A 22,031-nucleotide genomic window follows, 5' to 3' on the forward strand; every position below is an offset into this window, starting at 1 on the left:
TGACTAGTAATCCTCGCATTGATATGACTATCAATCCCATGGGAAGATTTGGATTAGAAATTAAGTGAGGGAATGAGTGAATTTTAAAGTAATTTTGAAACAAAATTTATATTGTTTAGAGAAAAAATAATAATTATAATATTAAAAAAATACTAAAAATTAAAATATATTAATTTTATATATTAATACTATTTATAGTATTGCTAATCCAATGAGACCATCTTCAATGGTTACTCAAATTTAAATTTGATGAAAAATGAGTTATTTTCCTACACTAACGATTGCATCCATTAGGTATCAAATTGAAATTTTCACTTTTCTTTCATAAACTAAGAACAAATGTGTCTTTCATCAAATTACTGTTCATTGTCATTGCCGGTTGTCTCCTGAATGACCACATCAAGATAAAAATTTGTGAAAAAATTGTAGTAGCCGGTCGACCGCCCAATCACCAAAAAAAAAAATTTACACTAGCCGGTCGACCGGCCTGACATCCGCCCGGTCGATCGATATTCTGATAAAATTTTAAAATCCTCTGTTAAAACACTTGATATTAAAAGAAACTTTTACTTAAATTTAATGAAAAAAATTTATACACCATTAAAGATAGTGAAAGAGCTCATATCATGCAGGTAGTGAAAGAGCTTATATCATCCTTCGATATCATCGACTCCACAGACAATGACGGCAACACAGCATTACACGTAGGTGCTCACAGAGGCCTGGTTGAAGCTCTAATTCTTGCATTTCCCTCGTCCATCTATCTAACAAACAATGCCGGAGAAACTTTCCTACATATGGTCATGTCTGGTTTTCAAACTCCCAGCTTCCATAGATTGGATCGACAGATTGAGCTGATGAAGAAATTAGAATGTGGAAAATTGTTCAACACAGAAGGCATCATAAATGCGAAAAACAATGATGGCAGAACCGCTCTCCATGTAGCCATCATTGGAAACATTCATTCTGATTTGGTGGAGCAACTGATGAGAGTCCGATCAATTGATGTGAATCTCCGTGATTTAAATGGCATGACCCCACTTGATCTTCTCAGGCAATGGCCACGTTCTGCATCGTCTGATATACTAACAAGACAGCTAATTTCAGCTGGAGGAATCTTCAGTTGCCAGGACTATACTGCAAGAAAAACCATTGCTTCCCACTTGAGAATGAGAAGTATTGGAAGGCCCGGCACTTCTTTCAGAATCTCTGACACGGAAATATTCTTGCATACGGGAATTGAAAATGCTTCGGAAGCTAGTGGTAGTGCAGGACCGAACTCATCTACCGATTTGAGTCAACACGACTCAACTGTTGAAAACCATAATGCATCGAATCCAACTACTCATAAGAAACAAGCTTCTGTAAATTATGCAGCACAGCGTTTGAAACGCCTGCTCCATTGGCCCAAGATGAAAGAAAGAAAGAACGAAAAGATCAAGAAAATGGTGGAAAGAAATTCAGCAAGTAATTTGGATGAAACTCCAATTCCACTCCGACAGGGATTTTCAAAGCCCTCATCGCTCCCCAACAACAAGCAAACACTTTCAGTAAGAAGTAACGTTCCGAGTCCTGCAAAGAAGAAATTTGCTTCTGGAATAGTTCAAGGTGTTATGCAGGCCATGCCACATCTTGCTGTTCCACGTCGATCACGTTCAAGTTCATTCTCGAAATCATCAGTATCCTCATCCAATTCGGATAAACAAAAGGGTGTCTATAATGAGAGTGATATTGCAGGACCGAGTCGAATATCTGGTGATGGATCGCCATATTTGATTCGCAAGCAATGGTCAACTAATAAGAGTTTGATGAACCAGTACCTTTCCTTTGGTGGACCGAGCCTATCTCTGAAAGACCAAACTGGACGGCAAGAGCCAGACCAGAATTACAAGCGTTCAGTTGTATCAGCGGATTGATCGATTAGATGAGAAACTGATAAAGCACGGTCCTTGCGGTAATTTGGGAATCAAAACAGAAGGAAGAGAGATTGATGCAAGTCCTCAAATTCTGTAGGTCAGTGAGTTTCATAGCTGCTTAATAAATTTTTGTGTTTACTAGATGGTTTTGCTTCTTTAAGTTATTTACTTTGTGTCTGAACCTAGTTTCATGTAATAATTCCATTCCAAGTCATTTTCTCATAGAGAATTGTAAAATTCTGCATTCCTGGGTCTTTGGTTCCTGTGTTTTAACCTGGAATATGAATATTTACCAGAAATTATGACTGCTAATTTATACTGGAAATGAGGTCTCTGCACCCACAAACATTGCATAATATGGAAATGCTTAGGTGGCTAACAAATGCTCGAGCTCTGCAACTCAACAACGAATGTGACGTGTAATTACTTTGTAACATACCAAGATCAATTCATTTATAATAAATAAATTAAATAAAAATTAATTTGATAATCATAACTACACGATTTCATCTTCAAAAAATGGATGATCTATTTTATGTGACTATAATTATCGAATTAATTTGATAATTTCATAAATAATTTACGTACTTATTCAAAAAAAAAAATTTAATTACACGAAGGTATCGAATGTGAAGTTCTGGGACAATAGGCCCAAACTGAACTGATTCAATAATTTATACAGTAGACTCAGAAAAAAAGCTCAGCCCTATCTCTTTTCTGTCACTTCCACGATGAGAATCTTTTGGGTTGTTGGGTTTTGGGGAGGGAAGGACGAGGCCCGTTAATGATGGAGTAGGCTTTTGTGTGTATTGGGCTCCAACCCTCATGCAGGCCCGTTAAGTCTTTGGAAAAAGTTCTTACTTTTTTTATTAGCTATCAATTCCTTTTATATTTTCTTTGATTTCCTATTTTACATATAACGTATGAGAAAAAGATCCGGACTCCCTTTTCTCCCCACCCTCTTGACCCCCTCTCTTTCTGATTGGTCAAATTTTTTTCTTTTTTTTCTTTTTTTTCCCCCTCTCCTCCAATCACCACCCGGCATGTGTAGTGTATTGGGAGTAGTGATTGGAGGGGGTCTCTATCAAAGCACATATGATAGATAGAACATCATGGTGACGCTAGCATGAATGGTTCAAATAAACTTAATTGGTTTTGAATTTGAATATATAAAAAAATGATTATATGAGGATGGTGATAGATAACACAATGTCTCATGGGTGTTCATAGATCGATTTTTAACGGTTTGATTTCACGTTTGAATTTGTCTGCATATCTGCGATTTGAGAAAATTTAAACTTGTAATTGCCCGTAATATGGGTTGTGATTTGTGCGAATAGGGTTCGCGGATGTGGAGGCGGTTGCGATCGGTTTACGAATTGAGTTTTTTCCTTTAAAATTTTATTTTTTGGCTTATTTTTTCTTATTTTTTTAAATATTTTTGATTGCGGGGGATTCAATATTATCCTCCATTAAAGCTGGATTACAAAAAATTAGAATGAAAATTAAATAAAAATTAACATAGAAAAAAAAATTATATAACTAGATTTGTAAAAAATTAAAAAAAAAATTCAATTGAATAATAAGAAAGCGTGTGATATTATTATAATATTATAATATTAGAGGTTGTAGGTTTGATAATCAGATTAAAGTGAGTGAGAGAAGAGAATATTATGGTTACACACTTACAAAACTTACAAGAAAATCTAATGACTCAGATTTTTTTTAAAAAAAATAAAAATAATAATTAAATACAGATGGGGGTGGTTGAGTGCACCGCAGCCTGCCCGCAACTCGCAAAATAAGAAAATCCTAAACCGTATCTGACTCTAACAATTTGTGAAACTGCTCAAATAAGCACGGATGGTTCGGATTGAGTGGTTTTGACAGGTCGAATAACTTTATGTCTAGTCCTACAATATTTATACAAATTTAACATACAAAATGGTGACAATTTATGATGCTCCTTGTGTGAGTGATTTTTTGACCACACTGCCCGCCTAGTAATTAGCTGGAGAGCACCGGCAGAATAGATGGCTTCAGCAAACCTGTAATAGAAAGAAAAGGCTCCGGCGGTGGCTCTTCCACCCGGGGGCACTCTGACGATCAAGTCAGTATATCTCTCAAAGATAATCAAGTGCTAAACTCACTACTCAAAGCATAAAATTGCGTACCTTAGACCCACGGGGGTGCCTCTCTTTTATAGTTTACTCAATCCTAGTCCCACTAGAAACCTGACTTCTATGGATTCCCATTCAGTGCTTACTTTGGATTTCTCAAGAGATAAAAATAAACTCTCTAAGAGCTTTATCCTTATCTTAGCAAAGTCCTCTCTTTACTCTAGGACTCTTGCCCCTTATTCATTATCCGCTTATATCGGATTCCGATATCTTCGGAGATAACCTCGGCCTCGCCGAGATAACCTCGGCGTCACAACCAGGACACGTGGCACTTCGGCTGACACGTCGGCGTCACCTTGCCACGTGTTGGTATTCAGAAAATATATCCCCACAACTGCCCCTAGGTTCTATTACCTCGGTATTCTGAGGTGATGGAACCTATATCTGTATTTTCTTCCAGTAAATCGGCTTAAGATTTGATAGCCGAGATCATTCATTTCTAGCCGACATTCTTTCCCTAAAAAATCAAAGATTTTTAAGGAACTTTTTACGCGCATGAGCTGTCATGCACTTCAATTCGACCGTTTTAGACACGCATTTCTTTCTTACTGGCTCGTGCCTGTGACGCGCCCACAAGTCATCTCTTTTTCACATGCGCCGTCTGACGTATGCGCTCTTTTAGGCGTATTGATTGCTTTTGCCGCCGTTTTCATTTTTTGACAAAATCTTTCCCCTTTCTTTCGTCTCTTCACTTTTGCATCTGAGTTCTCTTGCTTTTTTCTCTCTCTAAAACTTTTTCCCTCGAATCCGCCATTGTTTCAAGCTCCAGGCTCTGCAACTTCGTTCGTCTCTCTGGTGAGGCTCTCGCTACTTTGTCACTCCTGTGACCGTCGTCTGTCTTCGGCGAACTTCATTCCGGCTTCAATTTCTCTGGTAAGCCACTATTCTTTATGTATTCAGTTTACTGATGTTCTTCTATCTTTTTGCTGCCATTACTGTTCTGTTTAAACTGTTAATTCCGTGAATCATATTTATTGTTCACTACTTCTTGCATTTTTGCCACTGTTCTTGGCCCTGCAGTTCTTGTTTTATTTATGCTTTTGAGAACCCCACTTCTGTTCTTCGTTCTGAAACTGCGTTCTGGTTTCTTGTTTCCTATGTTGTTTTCCAGATCTCTACCTTCAATTTTTGCTTTCAATCTTTGCCTTCATAGATTTAGGTTTGGGATTTGTCTATAGAACCTATCAATTCTTAGGAAAAAACTGGAACAATCCTTACCAGCATATACCTAGGGTTTCGCTGAGGTCCCAATAACCCCTTAAGAGCATCTTCATTCTGAAACCTAGTCCTACTTTAGGCCGACGTTATGGGTATGTGGAGGCACAGGGTAGATACCCTGACCAAACTTGAGTACTTTAGGCAGGAGTTCTCCATCCCTGCCGATGTCCACCTGAAACTGGCTAGGGATGACGACTCCATCATGCCGACAGAAAATGCCATGCCCCTTCCCATTGTAGCTTTTACTGAGTGCGGACTCCGGCTCCCACTCAACATTCTTTTTCGCGAGATCCTCCATTATTATAAGTTGAACCCCATGTAACTGGTAATCAATTCTTATCGAGTGATTTTTGGTATTATCACCTTAGCTAGGCAGGAAAACGTTAGGATCACCTTAGCCGACATACAGTTTTGTTACACCATGTGTGCCCTTAACTTGAAAGAAAAAGGCTTCGTTTATTATCTTAAGCCGAGGTCTACTGAATTCAAAATCGTAGCCGACCTCCCAGACTCCAACAAGGGGGCTGGAGATGATTATGTTATTGCTTCGGGAAATTGGGAGTTTGGCGCAGACGAGGACGCCCATTTCTACCCTCTTCCCCGATCAGTTAAAGAGGGCAAGGGTAAGAGCCCAATGTCAATACTTAGTTGTTTCTGTTCAAGTCTTCAATATTTTATCTGTTTCTAATGTCTATTTCTTCTTGCAGACGTTCGTAAGCCAGCGAAAAACTTCCGCCAATCTTACGTTCCCAGTAAGGACCTGAAAAAACTCCTGGACTTGCCAGTTCACAAAAGAAAAGCACCTCTTCTTCGCAACTTTATTCCTACATACAAATCGACTTTGCCCGACGTCCCCAAAAGAAAGAAGAAAAGCCTTTCTCCTCCTACTGCCACAACTCAAACCGTCTCTACATCACGAATAGATCAAGAGTCAACATCTAACCCAACCAATCAACCATCTACTTCGGCCCCATACTTGGTCCCAATACAAGAACGAAAACGTCGGCGAAGACTTGTCAAAACTGCTGAGATGGGTCGCCCAAAGCCCGTTTGTGATACCCCTGTCCTGTATTATGTTAATTGGTCCCTAATACGTATGTAATTATATGTTTTGATATGATTTTGTGTGCCATTACGTGGATATATGTGATTTTGGAACTTTATCTGTTTACCGTATGAACATCTGTTTGAATAATCCGCTCTAAAAATTAAATTGAGGGCCTTATCGGCCACAGAACCTGAAATTGATTACGCCATCGTGATTGGCATAATTTTTAGAGCCTACGGTGAAATTTAATTAGAAATTGATTCGGGTTAGATTAAATCGATTAAATTGGTGGATTAGTGCCCAATTGCCTTATTATTATTATATTGACTTAGTGGGACTTGATGTATTTGAGCACTACACCTCATTTCTCTCTTTTAGCTCATTTTGACTGATTCTTGGACTCAATTTGAGAGAGAGAGCCGACTATAGAGAGGGAGAAATAGGGATTGTGCAATTGTGGTCTTGAAACTTGGAGGTTGGAAGTCTAATTCAAGATTTAATCATAGATTGTGAGGGTCAAGCTCCTAGGTGAGTAATTCTTGGATTATAGTTTGTAATTTTTGTGTGCTCAAACTAATTTGGTGATCAAGAGTAAGATTGAAATGGAATTGGGTTGTATTTGTTGAATTGAAGCTTAATATGTGCATGCATGTAGGAAATCACCTTGATATTGCATGTTTGAGCACAAATGTGTATAATCCATGTGAAATGTTAAAGGAAACTCATGTCTTGATCACCCTTTGTGTTATGTAAGTAGAGAATGTGGCTAATTCATCACATGCATGTACAATTTGAGAAGATATGAGCTTGAATGCATGAGTTTGTTATGTTGATGTTGAGTTTGACATGTTTTGGGACATGCATGTGGATAAATCAAGAAATTGAGCTCCATAATGTTATAATCTTACATTGGTGCCACGTTAGTATGTGTGTGTTTGAGATTTGAGCCATAACATGCATGTTTTGTTGGTTGAAATTTGAATTGGAGCTCAAGAGCTCAATCTAGAAAACCCAGATTTTTTATGTCCGCTTGAGCGGAGGAATAGACGCTCGAGCGGTAAAATCGTGCCCCCAGCATTTTTTGCAGAGTTGGTGTCCGCTTGAGCGGGAGCCTTTGTGGACTGGCCTTTCGCTCGAGCGCTCATTTCACGCTCGAGCGCATTTTTCATGCAACCAGTACTTTTGCAGGCCTTAAGGGTCCGCTCGAGTAGGGAAGTTGACGCTCGAGTGAGGACCCTGTTTTTCTGGAATTTTGTTTTTGCATTCTGTATTTCGTTTTCCGTTCTCTTTCACCTGTAAGCACTCTTAGGCATATGCTAAGCATTGTAAATAAGTTAATAAGATAAGAATAAAGCCTAAAGAGGAATATGTGAATCAAAGAACGAATTGAACTGTTAGTGACCCTCTTGTGTTCATGAAATGTGTAGGGTCGAGCTCTAGGGCAAATCCACAAGCCGATCACTGTGAGTAATATCAATATTTGAAAGCTTGTCGATGTCCAATTGTTTATTCCCTTATAAACTTTATGAATTGTTAATTGGGATTGCAGACAAAAGTCTGACGTGAAAGAGATGAATGGACCGAAGGTCGTTTTGATGTAAATGAATGGACCGAAGGTCGTTTTGATGTAAATGAATGGACCGAAGATCGTCTTGATGTAAATGAATGGACCGAAGGTCGTTTGATGTAAATGAATGGACCGAAGGTCGTTTGATGTAAATGAATGGACCGATGGTCGTTTTGATGTAAATGAATGGACCGAAGGTCGTTTTGATGTAAACGAATGGACCGAAGGTCGTTCTGACATAAATGAGCGGGCCGAAGGCCGTTTTGACACGAACGTATGGGCCAAAGGCCGTTTTGACGCAAATGAATGGGCCAAAGGCCATTTGACAGAAATGAATGGGCCAAAGGTCATTTTGACATAAATGAGTGGGCCGAAGGCCGTTTTGACAGGAATGGAAACCTGAATGGGCCAGAGGCCAGTATGTTGGAACTACAGTCACTTGATCTAAATTTTGTATAAGTGTTTATATGTTAAGTAGAAACATGAATTGGGCCCAAGGCCGTTTGGGGCATGTTGTTCTACATATTGTTATGTAACTGTCATACTTGATATTATTCACTGGGCTATCCTCACGCTTATTCATGTGTTTGTAGGTGAGCCAAGAGAAGCACAAACCCAGCCCCAGTGAAGTCTGCTAGGAACAACATGAGTTTTGGAGAGTCAGCCTTGTGCCTCACGCATGAGACCATCCTTGCCTTTTATTATGCACTTATGTTTTGTCTTATTGGCAAGGGCCTAGTGTATGTCTGTATATAGTCGGTTACAGGTTGACTCGTTTTGGATGATCCTGTCTGTAATGAATTTTGTGAGACTGTACTTTTGATGTGGGTTATTAACGTATCTGAGTATGGTTTGTTTAAGGTGCATATAAGCACGGCTCTATGGACAAGTTTTAAATTTTTGCTTCCGTTTGGCCCCCTTTACACTGACAAGTCATGTTGTTTTGGGTCTGAGGCCGTAGGTAATCACAGGATTACTGGCCGGTTATGTCCTTAACCCATAGGGGCGGGTTCGGGTCATGACACCATTGCTCAAGACCTCCTTGCCGATCTCCCTGTTGACGTTGATGCTCAGCCGACACAAACCATGCCCCCACCAAAGCCGAAACGAACAAAGAAAGTCCAGCCAAAGGCTAAAGCCACTAAAGTTGAGGCTGAGGATACCCTGACAATTTCACAATTGGCAGGGAGTGAGAAGTCGGCTTCCGTTGCCAAAAAAAGGTCTGCTGAGACACAGCCATCAGAGTCCACACAATCAAAGAAGTCGAGGTCATCGTCTGCGACGACCTCGGGGTCCAAAATACCAAAAGTCCCCTGGACGCCTGAAATTACTCTGGAAGATAAGCCTGTTCTTGCCAGCGATAGTGCCGACAACATTAATGTCGGCGTAGCACTCAGTACCGCCCTACTTCTCCCAAGTGATCTTGAGCGGAATGCCAAGATGAGTGAGTATGAGAACTATGCCTTTATGCTCCAACGTTTTGTCCAAGTAAGTGTCTTTACATGGAAACTTGTCTTTTCTTTTACTTTGTAAAATTTTGTAATAATTTTTTCCTTGTGCTCTTTCAGGCCATTCAACATGCCCACTCTTTCTCTATGCAAGCTTTTAAAAACAGGGCAAAGTTGGTCGACATGAAGAGGGAGGTTTCTGCCCTTAAAAGGGAGAACAAAACTCTTCAATCAAAAATGAAAAAACTGGAAGACCAGGCTGAGGCTGCCACCAAAGCCCAAACCCTTGCCAAAGAAAATGCCAAATCTGCTGAAGCCATCAAGAAGGTTGCCGAGGCCGAGAAGAGAGAAGCCGAGGACAAAAAGTCCCAAGCCGAAAAGGAACTTCAGGAGGCCTTGGCTACTAAAGATACTGAAATCAAAGTGGCCGACGAAAAAGCCTATGCCCAAGGAATGACCGATATTACAGAGGAATACAAATTACAAGTTAGGCAGGCATGCAACAGGGGCTTTTCCCTTGGTTGGATGTTCCTGGCCAAAAAGCTCAATATTCCTGAAGATTCACCTCTGTGCAAGGCCAAAGCTATTCATTTCCCATTCCCTCCTCCTCCTCCACCTCCAAGTCAAGCTGAAGAAGAATCTGAATCTGAGTCTGAAGATGAGGAGGAAGGTGAGGATGAGGCTTTAGTAAGGAAATCCAAGGAGGCTGTTGGGCCTAAGTCTCCTTCTTTGAATGAGCAGGTCTTGGACCTGACTCAAGATGATGATGGTGATGCAGTTGCCAAGGAAACTACTCCTGAACAGGCCTCATCTGACGTTCCTCTAGCCGAAAAAAGTCTTGATGAAATCCTTGCGCAGATTGATGCCGAAATCAAGGCAGAAAAGACTGCCGAAATCAAGGCAGAAAAGACTGCCGAAGTAGCTCTGCAGGAATCAGCCGAGGTAATTCTCCAAGAATCAGCCGAGGTCCAGTCTCAAATTGCGCCTGAAGTTGAAGAATCATAACTTTGATGTCCCTCTTTTCTTGTTTTTTGTACTTTTTTGTTTCTTGGACAGTAGAAGCTTCTCTGTACGGCCGATGTGCCTTCTGTTTGTGTTGGATATTTTAACATAACTATCTTTCTTTGAATGACTGCATTCTTTTTTGCCTTTTCTTTGACTGCCTCTGTTTGATTCTATACTTAGAATTTTTTGTATGCCTTTCATACTTTGCCTCCTTTGTGCAATCTTCTCAGGGTTTCATACCTCGGGTATAATAGCTACAAAACTTTTACCTCGGCAAGATACTGACCTGTAAACTTTTCATAAATTCTAATAAGTGTGAAACATATACCACTCAATGTTAACTTTGCAAACTTTTAAACGTTGATCTCGGTCTAGCCTACTTGTAAATTGTTACAAATTTCAACAGGGATTAACATATACTGTAACAGGGATCAACAAGGATTAACATAACAAGTGTTAAACAATAATCTATTTGTAAACTGCTGCGAATTTCAACAAGTGTTGAAACAACATACTTAGCTTTTTTCTCAACCTGTAAATTGCTGTAAATTTCAACAGATGATCATATATCGGCTTAACGTTTATCTTGTAAATTGTTACAAATTTCAACAAGTGTTAAGCATCTTCTTTGGTTTAACCAACCTGTAGATTGCTACAAGTGTTTAGCAATAACCTCAGCTTTGCTTCAACTCGTAAATTGCTACGAACTTAAACAAGATAAGAGAAATAATAATTTTGGCTTAACTTCAACTTGTAAATTGCTACAAATTTCAACAAGTGAAGATAAGAAACCATCTCGGCTTAACTTCAACTTGTAAATTGCTACAAATTTCAACAAGTGAAGATAAGAAACCATCTCGGCTTAACTTCAACTTGTAAATTGCTACAAATTTCAACAAGTGAAGATAAGGAACCATCTCAGCTTAACTTCAACTTGTAAATTGCTACAAATTTCAACAAGTGAAGATAAGGAACCATCTCGGCTTAACTTCAACTTGTAAATTGCTACAAATTTCAACAAGTGAATTAAGTGTCTCTGTCTTCTCTCTGCCCCCAATGTGAACCTGAGTTCTACTTGGGTTCTCATTATTCATGTCTCAAAAACACCAATATGTAACTTTATCAATCATATGTGTTTAAAGAAAAGGGAAAAGATTTTATTGATGACCTCGGCCAAAAATAATGTACATCTAATGATAGAAGAATTTCAAATTACAAGTGTTCCACGGTCTTGGCAGTGCTTTGCCATCGTTATCTTCAAGCCGATAAGCTCCATTGCCTAATACCGAAGTAATTCTGTAGGGTCCTTCCCAGTTTAGGCCAAGCTTGCCCTCCCTTGGATCCTTCTTGTTGCCGACGACTTTTCTCAGGACTAGGTCGCTGACTTAAAAATCTCTTGGATTGACCTTTTTGTTGTAAGCTCTGGCAAGCTGTTGCCGGTATACTGCGAGCTGAATTGCAGCCTTCTCCCTTCTTTCTTCTAAGAGATCCAGATCTCGGGCTAGAAATATATCATTTGTGCCATTCTCTACTCCGTCGATTCTGATCCCTGGGATGCCGATCTCCAGAGGGATGACTGCTTCTGCGCCATAAGCCATGGCAAAGGGGGTTTCCCCTATTGATCTTCTCGGCGTAGTCCGATATGCCCAGAGTACATTGGGCAACTCGTCTACCCACTTTCCTTTTGCTGCCTGCAGCCTCTTCTTTATCCCATCCAAAATTACTTTGTTAGATGCTTCTGCTTGCCCATTGCTTTGGGGAAAACTTGGTGTTGAAAAGTAATTCTTTATCTTGAATTTCGCGCAGAAGTTCTTGATGAGTTTGCTGTCAAACTGCGTTCCATTGTCGGCAACTATTGCTCTTGGAATGCCAAATCTGGTGATGATGTTTCTCCATATAAAGTTCTTGACGTCCACATCTCGGATTTTGGCAAGAGGTTCTGCCTCTATTCACTTCGTAAAGTAATTTGTTGCTACCAGCAAGTATTTTCTCTGCCCAGTTACCTGGGGAAGTTGCCCAACAAGATCCATGCCCCATTGGGCAAACGGCGAAGGGCTGGATACTGGGTTTAGGTCAGCAGCTGACTGATGTATCAAAGGCGCAAACTTTTGGCATTGTTCACACTTCTTCACGTAGGCTTCGGCATCCTTTTGCAAGTAGGGCCAACAATACCCCTGGGTAATGGCCCTATGGGCTAATGATCTGCCCCCAGTATGGCTTCCACAAATACCTTCATGAATTTCATATAGGAAATCTTCAACCTGCAAAGGGTGTACGCACCTTAAAAGGGGTCCAGTAAAGGACCTTCTGTTGAGGTGTCCATCTGCTGTCAGATTGAATCTTGCTGATTTTAATTTGACTTTGTGTGCCTCCTTACGATCTTCTGGCAGCTTTCCTTCTTTCAGGAATGCAACAATTGCATCCATCCAGCTTGGCCCCATGTCCACACACATTGCTTCCTGCTCTGTGTTCTGTGGTTCTATGCTCGAGCCCGACATATAGTCGATCATAATTGTCCTTGTTTTTCCAGTCTGCATTGAACTTGCCAGGTTAGCCAACGCGTCGGCGTGGGTGTTGTCATCTCGGCTAACTTGGAGTAGTCGGCAGTTCTGAAATAGGGCTGCCAATCTGATGACCTCTTTTGCATATGCCGACATCCTTTCGTCTCTGGCTACAAATTCTCCTGTTGATTGGTTAACAATAAGCTGAGAATCACAAAAAACTATTACCTCATCTGCTTCTGCTGCTACTGCCAGTTTTAGCCTTGCAATTAATGCTTCGTATTCCGCTTCATTGTTTGAGGTCTTGAACCCCAAACGGATGGACTGTTCTATTATTTCTCCATCTGGAGATATCAGCAGTACTCCTGCCCCCGCTCCTTGTCGATTTGAACTTTCATCGACAAACAGTCTGAATGAGTCGCCGATGTAGATGCTGCAGGGTCTGAGTTTTTCCTTTCTTCGTTCTTTTGCCTTAGGCTGGGATTCTCCTTACTTACTGGGACAATGCTCATCCTGGCTCAACGGAGCCCGATGTTCGATGGTTTCGAGTGTGAATTCTGCCACGAAGTCGGCCAAAACTTGGCCCTTTATTGCTGTTCTGGGCCTGAACTCCAGGTCATACTGGCCCAAGGCAACTGCCCATCTTTCGATTCTTCCTGTTAAGTCTCCTTGTTGCAACAGGGACTTCAGTGGGTGCTCTGTGAGCACCACAATCTTGTGCTCCTGAAAGTAATGGTTTAATTTTTTTGAGGCCATTACTAGGGCCAGCATTAATTTCTCTAGTGGTAGATACCTTGTTTCTGCGTCGGCCAAGGTTTTACTTACATAATAAACATCCTTTTGTTCTCCTTGTTCTTCTCGGATTAGCACTGCACTTACTGCGTGTTCTGACACAGCTAAGTACAAGAACAGCTCTTCCCCAGGTTCAAGTGTCGAGAGGACCGGAGCCATGGTCAGATATTTCTTTAGGTCGGCCAAAGCGGCCTCACATTCCTCAGTCCATAGGAAGTCCGTGGTCTTCTTCACCAGGTTGAAGAAGGGTTTACATTTGTCTGAGCTTCGGCTTATGAACCTGTTTGGGGCTGCGGCCCTTCCAGTAAGCATTTGTACCTGTTTTGCCGATGTTGGGCTCTGTAGGTCTATGATGGCCTTGATCTAATCTGGGCTGGCCTCTATGCCCTTCCTAGTTACCAAGTACCCCAGAAATTTACCAGATCCAACTCCAAACGCGCACTTTGATACGTTAAGTCAGAGCCGATATGTTTTGATGATCTTGAATACCTCTTTTAGGTCGGCAAGATGACTCTTAGGCTCCTTGGTATTCACGACCATGTCATCGATGTAGACTTCTACTGTTTGGCCAATCAGGTGTTTAAACATTTTGGTTACCAGCCTTTGGTAAGTTGCTCCTGCGTTTTTCAACCCAAAAGGCATTACCTTATAACAATACAGTCCCTTCGGGGTGATAAACGCTGTCTTCTCTTCGTCTGGAGGGTACATGGCTATCTGGTGGTATCCTCTGTAAGCGTCCAGGAAGCTCATCCTTCCATGTCCAGATGTGGCGTCTACCAACTGGTCAATTTTGGGTAGAGGAAAGCATTCTTTGGGACAAGCTTTGTTCAGGCTTGTAAAATCTACGCAGACCCGCCATTTACCGTTCTTCTTCTTTACCACTACTATGTTGGATAGCCATGTCGGGTAGTGAACTTCTTGGATGGCCCTGGCCTCCAGAAGTCTGTCCACTTCTTCTTCTACTGCTTCGACGTGCATCAACGTCGGTCTTCTGGCTTGTTGAATCACAGGTTTTGCCAACTTATCGACATTCAGTCTATGGCAAGTGACCTCGGGGTCAATGCCATGCATTTCGTAAGGTGTCCAGGCGAACACCTCAATGTTGGCTCTTAAAAAAGTCTCCAACTCTTTTTCCTCTTCTTTGGCTAAGCCCAAGCCGAGAAGAAAGAAGCGTTCTTTGTCTTCATCCTAGACGAGGATTTTCTTTAGCGCCTCTTCGCTCTTCTCGGCTGGTTCTTTGCCGACGTCTTCTAGTACTTCCACGTCCTCATCTTCAATTTCTGTCCCTTTTGGCTCTCGAACGCTGCAAGTAGACTTCATTGCTGCCATGGAGTAACTTTTTGCCTGTAGTTGATCTCCTCTGACTTCTTCAATCCCATGCTCTGTTGGGAACCGCAATAGTTGATGCAATGTTGAGGGAACTGCCCCCATTGCATGCAACCATGGTCTTCCCAAGATGATGTTATATGGTGAAGGTGTGTCAATCACCATGAATTCTATCCTGATCTTCTTAGTGCCAGCTTGTACTTCCAAGCTTGTTGCGCCTAGTGGCCACGTCGGCGTTCCATTGAAGCCGACCATCGGGCCATTCGATTGCTCCATGTCGTCTGGGTGAAGGCCTAGCTCCTTGTAATATCTAACGTACATGATGTCACAAGAGCTGCCTTGATCTATTAGGATGCGTTTCACTTGGCACTCCCCAACCTGGAGGGATACTACCAAGGCATCATTATGCGGATGCTGGACCATCTCTAGGTCAGCTTCAGTGAAGGCTATCATCGGTCCTCGGCACTCTTCAGGCCGAGGTCTTTTATGTCCGACTTGGTTCACGTGCTGCAGGTATTTTACTCTTTGGGTTTCTCTCCGAATGTCGCTTTCGTTCACTTTTGAGTGAATTACATTAACCACCCTAGGTCCCCCTCCCTGTGGTTGCTGTGTTGGGGGGAGGCGGGGCCGCTGGTGCTTGAGGCAATCTTGCCCAAGGCAACTGCCCATCTTGCGATTCTTCCTGTTGAGGCTCCTTGTTGCAACAGGGACTTCAGTGGGTGCTCTGTGAGCACCACAATCTTGTGCGCCTGAAAGTAATGGTTTAATTTTTTTGAGGCCATTACTAGGGCCAGCATTAATTTCTCTAGTGGTAGATACCTTGTTTCTGCGTCGGCCAAGGTTTTACTTACATAATAAACATCCTTTTGTTCTCCTTGTTCTTCTCGGATTAGCACTACACTTACTGCGTGTTCTGACACAGCTAAGTACAAGAACAGCTCTTCCCCAGGTTCAAGTGTCGAGAGGACCGGAGCCGTGGTCAGATATTTCTTTAGGTCGGCCAAAGCGGCCTCACATTCCTCAGTCCATAGGAAGTCCGTGGTCTTCTTCACCAGGTTGAAGAAGGGTTTACATTTGTCTGAGCTTCGGCTTATGAACCTGTTTGGGGTTGCGGCCCTTCCAGTAAGCATTTGTACCTGTTTTGCCGATGTTGGGCTCTGTAGGTCTAGGATGGCCTTGATCTAATCTGGGCTGGCCTCTATGCCCTTCCTAGTTACCAGGTACCCCAGAAATTTACCAGATCCAACTCCAAACGCGCACTTTGATACGTTAAGTCAGAGCCGATATGTTTTGATGATCTTGAATACCTCTTTTAGGTCGGCAAGATGACTCTTAGGCTCCTTGGTATTCACGACCATGTCATCGATGTAGACTTCTACTGTTTGGCCAATCAGGTGTTTAAACATTTTGGTTACCAGCCTTTGGTAAGTTGCTCCTGTATTTTTCAACCCAAAAGGTATTACCTTATAACAATACAGTCCCTTCGGGGTGATAAACGCTGTCTTCTCTTCGTCTAGAAGGTACATGGCTATCTGGTGGTATCCTCTGTAAGCGTCCAGGAAGCTCATCCTTCCATGTCCAGATGTGGCGTCTACCAACTAGTCAATTTTTGGTAGAGGAAAGCATTCTTTGGTACAAGCTTTGTTCAGGCTTGTAAAATCTACGCAGACCCGCCATTTACCGTTCTTCTTCTTTACCACTACTGTGTTGGATAGCCATGTCGGGTAGTGAACTTCTTAGATGGCCCTGGCCTCCAGAAGTCTGTCCACTTCTTCTTCTACTGCTTCGACGTGCATCAACGTCGGTCTTCTGGCTTGTTGAATCACAGGTTTAGCCGACTTATCGACATTCAGTCTATGGCAAGTGACCTCGGGGTCAATGCCATGCATTTCGTAAGGTGTCCAGGCGAACACCTCAATGTTGGCTCTTAAAAAAGTCTCCAACTCTTTTTCCTCTTCTTCGGCTAAGCCTGAGCCGAGAAGAAAGAAGCGTTCTTTGTCTCCATCCTAGACGAGGATTTTCTTTAGCGCCTCTTCGCTCTTCTCGGCTGGTTCTTTGCCGACGTCTTCAAGTACTTCCACGTCCTCATCTTCAATTTCTGCCTCTTTTGGCTCTCGAACGCTGCAAGTAGACATCATTTCTACCATGGAGTAACTTTTTGCCTGTAGTTGATCTCCTCTGACTTTTTCAATCCCATGCTCTGTTGGGAACCGCAATAGTTGATGCAATGTTGAGGAAACTGCCCCCATTGCATGCAACCATGGTCTTCCCAAGATGATGTTATATGGTGAAGGTGTGTCAATCACCATGAATTCTATCCTGATCTTCTTAGTGCCAGCTTGTACTTCCAAGCTTGTTGCCCCCAGTGGCCACGTCGGCGTTCCATTGAAGCCGACTATCGGGCCATTCGATTGCTCCATGTCGTCTGGGTGAAGGCCTAGCTCCTTGTAACATCTAACGTACATGATGTCACAAGAGCTGCCTTGATCTATTAGAATGCGTTTCACTTGGCACTCCCCAACCTGGAGGGATACTACCAAGGCATCATTATGCAGATGCTGGACCATCTCTAGGTCAGCTTCAGTGAAGGCTATCATCGGTCCTCGGCACTCTTCAGGCCGAGGTCTTTTATGTCCGACTTGGTTCACGTGCTGCAGGTATTTTACTCTTTGGGTTTCTCTCCGAATGTCGCTTTCGTTCACTTTTGAGTGAATTACATTAACCACCCTAGGTCCCCCTCCCTGTGGTTGCTGTGTTGGGGGGAGGCGGGGCCGCTGGTGCTTGAGGCAATCTTGCCTGTTCTTCTCTTGTCCTGGCTTCGTCGACGAGGTCCCTGAGATGGCCTTGCCTTACTAAGTCCTTTAAGTATGCTTTTAGGGCTCTACAGCCCTGAGTTGGATGCTCTTCTTCATTGTGGTAAGCACAACGCCTACCAACGTTCATTCCCATGTATTCCCCTGGGGCCTTTGCTGGTGCTCTGAAATAAGGTTGATTTCGGATTTGTTCCAGGACTTCATGTACTGGGATTCGGAACACAGTCGTCACTGCCTGTTTACCCCTCAATTCTATCTCTGATTTGTTAAATCCGTTGTCACCTCGGCTTCGCTTCGGCTCGCCGTTCCCTTTTTCCTGCTTTACCTCTTTATTCCCCGATGTGTCCTCCTCGGCTCTGGCATATTTCTCAATTCTCGCCATGAGCTCTTCCATGCTTTTTGGCAAAGTTTTTGCCAAAGACTTCCGTAGTGGACAATTTTCTTTCAGGCCGTTCTTGAATGACACGACCACTACTTCTTGATTACATTTTGGTATTCGATTGAACACCTCATAGTACCTTTTCGCATAGGCCCTAAGGCCTTCGTCTTTGCTGATCTTCAGGGCCATCAATGCGTCCACCCTCAATGGTTGCAGTTTGTTCGTCACAAACCTGGCCACAAACATCTTGGCCAGGCCTTCCCAAGTCTTTACGCTTTCCTTCGATAGTTTATAGAACCAATTTAATGCAATTTCCCCAAAGGACGAGGGGAACACTTTGCAGAGCAACGACTCATTCCCACTATGTAATGCCATCGAATTCAGGTATAGCCCGACGTGAAAGTTGGGATCTGACTTACCATCATATATTTGGAACCTCGGCATACTGAATCTCTTTGGTGTTTGAAATTTGTCCAATTCCACCGAGAACGGTGTCTTCGGCTTAACCGGGGAAGTTATCTCGGTTTCAGCATTCTGTTGTTTCCTCTTGAGGTAATCTCTTAAGTCTTCTTTACTCCTCCCTGGAGTTCGGCTATCTTTGGACTTCAATCTTTTTGGCACACTACTTTCAGCCTCGTGGTGGGCTCGTTTTGATCTCTCTCCATGTGTTGTGTCAAAGCAGAGCGCCTGCCCTTGAATATGCCGATGTTCTTTGGGCTCTGGGTCCTTCGTGTGACACGTTCTTCGAGACTTCTCTCATCTCGGTTCCTCTCGTCCGACTTCCCTGGAACGTCGGTGAGAGTGTCTTCCGCCCCTGGTGTGCTGAGGAACTTCGGGAATTGTTTTTCTTCCTCCCTTCTGGGCATTGGTTGCTGGTATCGGCGTGTCTTGCAGCGGGTATGGTGGCTGCATGACATTGTTTTGCATCATAAAGTTGACGACCGACTGTAGGTCTACCAACTTGTTCGCCAATTCTTTTACTTCCTCATCCCACCGTGGGCACCTCTCCCTCCATACGTGAAGGTTGTCTTCGTGATAGTACTTGCCTTGGTCTATTTTCTTCGAAGTATCGCCCTCTTGGCCGACGTCTTTTTCACCGTGGCCTTGGTCATGAGTTTCTGCATTATGGTTGTCTCCTTCAACGTCAAGGTCAATTGGTCTGCCACTCCCAGCAGGAGTGTCGCCCCCAATATTTTCCTTATGTCCGTTACTGGCCATCTATTCTTCGAAGATTCCCACAGACGGCGCCAAATTGTGTGAGTGATTTTCTGACCACACTGCCCGCCTAGTAATCAACTGGAGAGCACCGGCAGAATAGATGGCTTCAGCAAACCTGTAACAGAAAGAAAGGCTCCAGCGGTGGCTCTTCCACCCGAGGGGCACTCCAACGATCAAGTCAGTATATCTCTCAAAGATAATTAAGTGCTAAACTCACTGCTCAAAGCATAAAACTGCGTACCTTAGACCCACGGGGGTGCCTCTCTTTTATAGTTTACTCAATCCTAGTCCCACTAGAAGCCTGACTTCTATGGATTCCCATTTAGTGTTTACTTTGGATTTCTCAAGAGATAAAGACAAACTCCCTAAGAGCTTTATCCTTATCTTAGCAAAGTCCTCTCTTTACTCTAGGACTCTTGCCCCTTATCCATTATCCGCTTATCTCGGATTCCGATATCTTCGGAGATAACCTCAGCCTCGCCGAGATAACCTCGGCGTCACAACCAGGACACGCGGCACTTCGGCTGACACGTCGGCGTCACCTTGCCACGTGTTGGTATTCAGAAAATATATCCCCACACTCCTTTTATCTCAAATTAAAAAATCCATTATTGTGACTTGCAGATTTTAAAAAAAATCTAGCTCGTCTCTGTTTCAATTTTTAGATTAGAGGTTCTAGTTTCTATGATTGTGTAGGCGTATTTAGAATTGTTTTGTAATTTAAACCATTCAACTTGTAAGATGACATATTTAATAAATTTTTCATATTAAAAATGGATTTTTATTGATAAGTTCAATTTAGAAGTGTTTTAACCCAAGAAGTCCATGAAGGAATTTTTTAACCCATTTAGTCCTATGTATGTATAGTTTTATTCCATAAAGTCCATTTTCTTGATTTACACTATTTTCTTGGACACTTATGTCCTTATATTTAATTTTGATACCCTTATAAATATTTTTTCGACGATTAGCAATTTAATGATGTGAACATTTATATTTTAAAATTCACATTTGTAGGAATGTAAATTGGCCCGTGGGCGGCCCGAAACCCGCCCGCGAGCCAGGGCGGGCCCGGCCCGTTGACAATGTGAATATTCACATTGACATGTTAAAATTCACATTAATAGGAGTGTAAAATTGGCCCCCGTCCCGTGGCCCATGGGCGGCCCGGGGCGGGCCCGGTCCGGCCCGTTGACAATGTGAATATTCACATTGACATGTTAACATTCACATTGATAAGAGCATAAAATTGGGCCGCGGCCCATGGGCAGCCAAAAGCCCGCCCACAGCCCGGGGCGGGCCCGGCCCGGCCCGTTGACAATGTGAATATTCACATTGATATATTAACATTCACATTGATAGAAGTGTAAAATTAGCCCGCGCCTCGTAGCTGCCCGAAATCCGGCCACGGCCCGTGGGCAGGCTCGGCCCTGGGGCGGGCCCGGCCTGTTAACAATGTAAATGTTCACATTGACATGTTAACATTCACATTGATAAGAGTATAAAACTAGACAGCAGCCCAGGGCGGGCCCGGCCCGTTGACAATGTGAATATTCACATTACATGTTAACATTCACATTAATATGAGTGTAAAATTGGCCCCCGTCCCGTGGCGACGCGAAACCCGCCCGCGGCCCATAGGCGGCCCGGCCCGTTGACAATGTGAATATTCACATTGATAAGAGTATAAAATTGGCCCGCGGCCCATGGACGGCCAAAAGCCCGCCCGCGGCCCGGGACGGGCCCGGCCCGGCCCGTTGATAATGTGAATATTCACATTGACATGTTAACATTCACATTAGTAAGAGTGTAAATTGGCCCGCAGCCCGTGGGCGGCCCGAAGCCCGACCGTAGCCAGAGGCGGGCTTGGCCCGACCCGTGGCAATGTGAATATTCACATTGACATGTTAACATGCACATTGATAGGAGTGTAAAATTAGCCCGCGCCCCGTGGCTGCCCGAAACCTATCCGCGGCCTATGGACGGCCCGGGCCACGGCCCGTGGGCGGCCTGGGGCGGGCCCGGCCCGACCTGTTGACAATGTGAATATTCACATTGACATGTTAACATTCACATTGATAAGAGTGTATAATTGGCCCGTGACCCGTGGGCAGCCCGAAACCCAACCTCGGGCCAGGGTAGGCCCGGCCCGTTGGCAATGTGAATATTCATATTGATGGGAGTGTAAAATTGGCCCGCAGCCCGTGGGCGGCCCGAAGCCCGATCGCAGCCCGAGGCGGGCTTGGCCCAACCCGTGACAATGTGAATATTCACATTGAGATGTTAACATGAACATTGATAGGAGTGTAAAACTTGTTCGCTGCCCGAAACTAGCCCGCGGCCCGAGGTAGGCTCGGACCCAAACCCGGGCCACCCCGGGCTTCGGGCCACCCCGGGCTTCGGGCCGCCCATGGGACGCGAGTCAATTTTACACTCTTATCAATGTGAATGTTAACATGTCAATGTGAATATTCACATTGTCAACAGGCCGGGTCGGGCCCGCCTCGGGCCGACCACGGGCCGTGGGCGTGTTTCGGGCAGCCACGGGGCACGGGCTAATGTTACACTCTTATCAATGTGAATGTTAACATGTCAATGTGAATATTCACGTTGTCAACGA

At 43.4% G+C, this 22,031-nt stretch overlaps 1 protein-coding gene across 1 annotated transcript; it reads left to right on the forward strand.

Annotated features, from left to right (window-relative positions):
* Window positions 1-626: 626 nt before the first annotated feature.
* On the forward strand, window positions 627-1,916 carry LOC114298014 (uncharacterized). Its single transcript, XM_028242518.2, has one exon. The coding sequence runs from the start codon at window positions 627-629 to the stop codon at window positions 1,914-1,916; it is 1,290 nt and encodes a 429-aa protein (XP_028098319.2).
* The last annotated feature ends 20,115 nt before the right edge of the window (window positions 1,917-22,031 follow it).

This window comes from Camellia sinensis, chromosome 1 (genome assembly GCF_055761805.1).
Source record: "Camellia sinensis isolate YWXY chromosome 1, ASM5576180v1, whole genome shotgun sequence".
NCBI lineage: Eukaryota > Viridiplantae > Streptophyta > Magnoliopsida > Ericales > Theaceae > Camellia > Camellia sinensis.

What these genes read in the sequence shown, in the direction of transcription:
- LOC114298014 (XM_028242518.2), top strand. Translation starts at nt 627, where the DNA reads ATGCAGGTAGTGAAAGAGCTTATATCATCCTTCGATATCATCGACTCC.